Source organism: Chrysochloris asiatica, unplaced genomic scaffold, assembly GCF_000296735.1.
Source record: "Chrysochloris asiatica unplaced genomic scaffold, ChrAsi1.0 scaffold00095, whole genome shotgun sequence".
Lineage (NCBI taxonomy): Eukaryota > Metazoa > Chordata > Mammalia > Afrosoricida > Chrysochloridae > Chrysochloris > Chrysochloris asiatica.
In genome coordinates, this window is record NW_006408613.1 from 4,679,140 (window position 1) to 4,686,825 (window position 7,686).

At 36.8% G+C, this 7,686-nt stretch overlaps 1 protein-coding gene across 1 annotated transcript in view; it reads right to left on the reverse strand.

Annotated features, from left to right (window-relative positions):
* Positions 1–4,425: 4,425 nt before the first annotated feature.
* LOC102825629 (ubiquitin-40S ribosomal protein S27a-like) overlaps positions 4,426–7,686 on the reverse strand; it is a 21,868-nt gene continuing 18,607 nt past the window's right edge. Inside the window, exon 2 of the mRNA XM_006866723.1 lies at positions 4,426–4,908. Within this exon, the coding sequence (XP_006866785.1) occupies positions 4,426–4,908 (483 nt within the window). The remainder of the gene's footprint in view (positions 4,909–7,686) is intronic.

Below are 7,686 nucleotides of genomic sequence, written 5' to 3' on the forward strand. Positions count from 1 at the left end.
CCTTGCTACAAAACGTCTACCTTTACATTTTCCAACCCTCATAATCAGTCCTGATAACCATTATTCACTACAGTATCACGAGTTACCCATCTGTATTTCATTTCATCAGCTCTGCCTAGACAGATTGGATAGTACTCACTAGAGATTCTGCCTTCCTCCATGCCCCCTACCTCTAGGTTCCCTCTTGAAAGCTTGTAAGCCAGTCACTTCTTGCCTTTGTAGTCTCCCTCTCCCCATTTGGGTATCCAATGTCCAAGTTCTCCCTCTCTGCCCACTCTGTGTGTGGAGGTGGCATCCTTTGACTTTTAATCTGTTTTTTGTCTCTGTGTGTGAAATGTGTCTCTTGCAGACAGCATATTGAAGGATCTTGTTTTCTTATCCATTCTGCCACCCTCCTTCTTTTTACTGGTGTATTTAGTCCATTTACATTCAGTGTAATTATGGATAGGTATGGATTAATTGCTGCCATTTTTTTTTGTGTGTGTGTGTGGTGTTTCTGCTTTCTTTGTTCTGCGTGTCTTCCTGTGCTGAGTTCATACTTTTTGTGTTCTTTCTTGTGAGTTTCCTCATAGTTTTAATGTTCTTCTTGGAGTTTCATTTTCTTGGTATGTTGTGAAGTGTTAATTTTCTTTGAGGTAACCTTACAGTCCATTAACTTTTCCCTCCATTTAATACAGTCTATTTTATCCTGTAATCTACCTGACCTTCTCACCATCTGGATCTCTGTTCCTACATTTTTACCTTCATCACAATGTAATTATTTTGATCATAAACTGACCTCCCATATTCTCTGAGTTTGTTCTTGTAGTTTTGTTCTGTTCTCAACTCTTCCATCTGTTGATTTAGTTCTGGGAGGTGCTTCCATGTATGTCAATTTCTGGTTGTTTTCTGTTCTTGTTGGTTCATAGTCCATAGAACTCCCTTTAGGATGTTTTGTAGTACAGGGTTGGCTTTGGCAAAATCCCTTCGCTTCTGTTTATCCTGGAATGTTTTGATTACACCGTCATATTTGATTGATAGCTTTGCTGGATAAAAGATTCTTGGTTGACAGCTTTTTTCTTTCAGGGTTTTATATATGTCTCTCCATTGCCTCGTGCTTGCATTATTTATTCTGAGAGATCGGAGCTTAATTTGACTTACTTGCCTTTGTATGTAACACTTCTCTTTGCTTCAGGATTTTCTGCTTATCTTGATTTTGGAGACCTTGATTATGATATGTCTTGGTGATTTTCTTTTGGGGTCTATCCTTCCTGGGTTTTGTTGAGCTTCTTTGAATGTTTATCTTTTCACTTTTCAGGATGTTAGAGAAGTTTTCTTCCAGCAGTTCTTCAGCTATTTCCTCTGTGGACTTTTGTGATTCTTCCTGTCCTGGAATGCTGATAATTCTTAAATTATTCCTCTTCATGTTGTTCAACATGAATCTTAGACCTTATTTGGATTTTTTATCCTTTTTTTCTGTTTGCTCTTCTATCTTAGTGGTATTGAGAGATTTGTCCTCCAGTTCTCTACTTCTGCCTTCCATCTCTTTTATTCTACACCTTTGCCCTTTCAGTGTATTGTCTATTTATTATATTCTATTATCAATTATTTGAACCTCTTTCTGTAGGTTTTGTATTGTTTCCAATGCTTTATCTATCTTATTTGATTTTTCCTGTAGCATTTTCTTGCTTCTTCCTTATTTTTCTCAACTCCATTGTAAAGTGTTCTGAAACATTTTATAATCATATTTCTGAATTGCTTCTCAGGCATTTCCAAGGCCTGCCCTCCTTCCAGAATGGAATCCATGGTCTACCTCTAGCCATTTGCCTCAGACATTTTATCTTGTTTCTGGACATGTGCTGATATGGTCATCTGTTTTTGCTTTTTGGACATGTTTAGTGTTCAGCTGTGGCCTTAATACTTAATAGAGTGTGTGTTTTGGTATTTTTTATGGTTTCTGATTGCCTCTAAGTAGATGTGATCAGGAGGTGGGCTTCCCTTTTCACTCTTCTTATTGATTAACTCGAGTAACTTTCACAGGTGTTATCTGCCTCCCTGGTGTATGGCAGTTGATACTGGTTCTTGCCTGGATTGTGGGCTTTAAAGTGTGTGATTGTATCTTAACTATATGGCAGTAATTGTTGTCTCTTCTTGGGTTGTATAGGGAGAAAAAGAGCCCTCTAGAGGTAAAAGTGGGAACAAAATACAATAGAGCTAAAGAAAAAACAAAAATCAAAAGAAAAAACAGCAACACGAAAAAAGCAAGGGAAAAACAAAACAAAAAAAACAAGAAACAAACAAACAAAAAAACCCAGATTGGATATTGAAGTCTATAATCATGGGAAAAGGAGAGGAGAGAGAGAAAAAGAAAAAGAAGAAAAATTTTGTAGCCTAATATGAGTATGACTTTAACTTCCTTTTTTAGTTTCTTGCCTTCAATGCCATCTGATAAATTTCAAGATGCCACTGTTCCTTGTTATGCTATACCTCAGGATTTTATTTTTCGCCTGTTCTTTGTTTAAACTCTCCCTCTTCTCATCCTGCTCTGGCCTCTTCCTTACACCACCAAGCCCAATGCTGGCAGCTTGAAACCACCAGCTGTTCTGCAGGAGAGACTAGGCACTCTGCTCCCACAAAGATTCGCAGCCTCAGAATTCCTGCGCAGGGTCACTATGAGCTGGAGCCAACTCCCAGGCACTCAGGTAGCAAGAAAGATGAGTGCCTCTAAATGCTGAGAGGATCTGTGCACGTGCATGGTGGAAGAACCCTCCAGGGGTGGAGGTGGCGTTTGTCCTCTCGCTCAGGCACCAAGTCTAGTCACCAGAATGGAGGTGTGTAGACAGCCCATGAACAGATTAAAAAAAAAAAAAAAAAATCAGAACAAAGCAAAACCAAACAGATAGGTTGTTAATTCCTAGGGGGACTGCTTGCGCCTCTGCTTGGTCTTGTTGTTTGATCTCATCCAAGTTGCAGGTTCCGGTCTCCGGCAGATTCTAAAGTACAGGATTTTGTACTTCCACTACAAGTTCAACTAGCTATAAACCTTCAAACGTTTAAAATATTCCTACCTATATGGTTGAGAGTTTTGGAGCTCTTCCCTGAACCCAGTTTGTCTGGTATTCTGTGGTATTGCTGAGGGAAACTTTACTGCACCTCTACCTTATCCACCATCAAGTCCCACCTCCCAACAATGAGTTTTTGTTATGGTATACTGAAATCTGAAATATCTGCAAAACTAAGTGAACTGATACTTTTCAAATGACGAATGATTTTACAAAATCACACATGGGAAAAACTTCATTCAAAGTGTATAAAGAGACTAAAGAGCTTTAATGCAACAGCATGAATAGTTCATTGGTATGGTTTTAAATTCCACATTGCATCTAATCTTTAAGAAATTGCCACTTAGAGAATTTTAGTGAAGAATGTTCTAAATGATCTGAAAAGGTTATTAACATTGACCACTCCTTTACAACTACATATTTTTGAGAGATGGTATTTTCTTTTTATATTTCAATTAAACATTGCAACAAATTGAATGCAAAAGCAGATCTGTGAATCCAGTTGTCTTTTCTTAACCAAACATTAAAGAAATGTATTAATTTTTCATTCTCAAACATGGTTATTTTCCATAAAAATATGCTATATGTAATACATTATTATTGTTCAAAAAGGGATTTATAATATTATTAAACATTTCAGTTTATGTTTCTAGCATGATAAATATAGATTAAATATAAACAACATAAACAAAAGTTTAGTATCTCAGTAGTTTTTAAGAGTGCAAAAGGATCCTGAGATCAAGTTTTAGTAACTTTAAACTAAAGGAACAGTATTGTGATAAATATGATACTGAATTCAATAATTTGGAGAAGTTAAGTTCATATTGTAGTAAATGTTTATGTATGGCTACCTTTCTTATAAATTAACATCTGTCATCAGCAATGCTATCCCTTGCCCCACATCCTCTTCTGAATCCGACTCGAACGTCTGGAAGTTCTCTGTCAGTGTATGCTTGCAGCTGTTTCTGTATTATCTTTAGTAAGAATTTATTTGCATGGAGTATCAAAGATATTGTCTGATGATTTCCATATTCCATTGGGTCACCTCTCTTTGGAATGGACACAAATATGGATCTCCTCCAATCAGTTGACCAGATAGTTTTCTTCTAAATTTCCTGGCATAGATCACTGGGTGCTTCCAATGCCGCCTTACTTTTTGAAAGATTTCAATTTTTATTCCATCAATTCCTGGTGCCTTTTTCTTTGCCAATTCCTTCAGCACACCTTGGACTTCTTCCTTCAGTATCATTGGCTCTTGATCATATGCTACCTCTTGAAATGATTGAGCATCAACCATTTTCTTTTGGTATAATGACTCTGTTTATTCCTTCCATCTTTTTTTTTTTTTTTTTTTAGTTCATGTCTTTTATTACTTCATATACAATTACTTGTCTTCTGGCTTGTTGAAGCAATAGGTCAGACAACACTTTCCATAGTAATGTCTATCAAAATGGCTGGCCATAAAAACTTCAGCACCCCATTCATCTGAAGGCCACTTCTGACGAAGGCAATTAATTTTGCCGTTCTCGTCCACCTTGTAGTATTTTAGGACAGGCAACTTAACTTTCTTCCTCTTATGCTTATTCTTCTTGGGAGCAGTGTAAGACTTCTTCTTCCTTTTCTTAACGCCACCATGAAGTCTCAACACATGATGAAGAGTGGACTCCTTTTGAATGTTGTAGTCAGACAGGGTGTGTCCATCTTCCAGTTGCTTTCCAGTAAAAATCAGTCTCTGCTGATCAGGAGGAATTCCTTCCTTATCGTGGATCTTGGCCTTTACATTTTCGATCATATCTGAGAATTTGACCTTGACAGTGATGGTCTTCTCCATTAGGGTTTTTTGAAAATATACATCTTGGCGATCGTTCTACCTGAGTATGAGGGAAAGGACAAGATGGGTAAGACCCGCAAACACAAGAAATGGGGGAAAGGGGAGGTCGCAGGCCAGAGAGCAGCCAAAGAGACCCTTCCATCTTCTTTTGATGCTTTCTGCATCATTCAATAATTTGCCCAGAGAATCCTTCAATAACAAAAGTTGAGGCTTAAATTTTTTCTTCAGTTCCCCCAGCTTGAGAAATGCTAAGTGTGTTCTTCCCTTTTGGTTTACTGACTTCAGATATTTGCACATTTCGTTGTAATATTTGACTTTGTCTTCTCAAGCTGACCTTCGAGATTTTCTGTTCAACTCTTGTACCGCCTCATTTCTTCCATTTGCTTTAGCATCTCTATACTGGAGTGCTAGTTTCAGTGTCTCTTCTGGCATCCATTTTGATCTTTTCCTTCTTTCTTGTCTTCTTAATGACGTTTTGTTTTATTCCTGTATGATATTCTTGATTTCATTCCTCAACTCTTCTGATCTTTAGTCTTTAGTGTTTAATATATCAAATCTGTTCTTCAGATGATCTCTAAATTCAGGTGGAATATATTCAAAGTTATCTTTTGGCTCTTGTGGACTTGTTTTCATTTTCTTCAGCTTCAATCTGAATTTGCATATGTGAAATTGATGGTCTGTTCCACAATGGCCATTGGCCTTGTTTTGGCTGATGATATGGAACTTAGTTACCATCTCTTTCTACAGATCTAGTCAATTTGATTTCTGTGTATTCCATCTACTGAGGTCCATGTGTATAATCATCTCTTATACTGTCTAAAGAAGGTAATTGAAATGAACAACTCATTGGTTTTGCATAATTCTAGCATGTGATTTCCAGCATCATCTCTATCACCAAGGCCATAGTTTCCAACAACTGACCTTCATCTTTGTTCCCAGACTTTTCATTCTAATCACCAGTAATGATGAATACATCTTGATTGCATGTTTGATCAATTTCAGAATGAAGAAGTTTGTAGACTTCTTCTATTTCATCCCCATTGACTTTAGTGGTTGGTGCATAAATTTGAATAATAGTGGTATTAACTGGTCTTCCCTATAGGCGCATGAGTATTATCCTATCACAGACAGAATTGTACCTCATGATTGAAGTTGATATGTTCTTTTTGATGATGCATGCAACACCATTCCTCTTCAATTTGTCATTCCTGGCATAGTAAACCATGTGGTTGTCAGATTTAAAATGTCCAATACCAGTCCATTTCAGCTCACTTATGCCTAAGATATCGATGCTTATGTGTTCCATTTCATTTTTGACAATTTCCAATTTTCCTAGATTCATACTTCGTACATTCCATGTTCTGATTATTAATGGATGTTTACAGCTGTTTCTCTTCATTTTGAGTTGTGCCCCATTCAGCAAATGAAGGTCCCAAGGACTTTAATTCCATGGGCTTTACTCCATTGCATCATCATAGTCAACTCTAGTTTGAGAAGTCAGCTCTTCCCCGGTTGCATTTTGAGTGCCTTCTAACCTGAGGGGCTCATTTTCCATCACTATATCGGACAGCTTCTCTGCTATTCATAAAGTTTTCAGTGACTAAATGTTTGGAAGTAGTTTGTCTTCATCTGGAAGCTCATCTAAAACCACCCTGGGTGATCCTGCTGGTATTTAAACTATACTGGCATGGCTTCCAGAATCACAGCAACTCACAAGCCACCATAGTATGACAAACTGAGATGAGTGGTGGAAACATACAAATTAAGGAATATTGATTCAGTGTTTACTATGTACTTGAACCAGGAAGAGTTGTTAACAGTATAAAAAGAATAAGAAATAGTTTCTGTCCTGTAGGGCCTCATACTCTAGAAGGAAGGATAATATCATTTATGTCTGTGTATATATTTGAAAATAAATGTGTTCAGTTTTTTAAATCATTCAAAAATATAGCTTAGGAAGTTTATCTATTAATTTGTGAATAATTAAGCAGTTTTAGCTTCTAAATGGAGTACTGGTGTGCAACTGTAGGATAAGCACTGGACTTCTAACCACAAGGTCAGTGATTCAAGCTTGACTATATGGCACTTAACAGCAAGGTACTATACAGTGGTCTGCAATTTGTATTTCATTGAGTGAAATGATAATTTCATGTATGTGCATATAACCTTTCTAGTAACTTAGAATATTTTAACCCTAGTGTATTATCTGTACATTTTTCTAGAAGCCCACTGTAAATAATAATGTAAATGATGGAAGAAGAAATATTTTAAAAGAAGAGTAACAATATACAATCACGTTTAGTGAGAAGAGTCTATGAAAGTTTGACATAATTATAATAAAAATCAATTAAATACAGAGCAAATGGGAAATATTTTCAAAATTCTAATCAGACCAGAGCAAGTAAAACATTGCTGAAGATAATTAAAAAATGGCTGCAACAGTACATTGACAGGGAATCGCCAGAAATTGAAGCTGGACTCAGAAAAGGACATGGAATAAGGGATATCATTGCTGACGTTGGATGGATCTTGACTGAAAGCAGAGAGCACCAGGAAGATGTTTACTTGTATTTTATTGACTATGAGGCATCTTTCAACTGTGTGGATTATGAAAAGCTAGAATAACATTGTGAAGAATGAACATTCCAGTACACTTTGTTGTGCTCATGGGGAACCTGTACATAGACCAAGAGGCAGTCACTCGAGCAGAAAAATAGGATATGGAATGATCTAAAATCAGGAAAGGTGTGTGCTAGGATTGTATTCTTTCACCATACTTACTCAATCTGTATGCTGAGCAAATAATCTATGAAA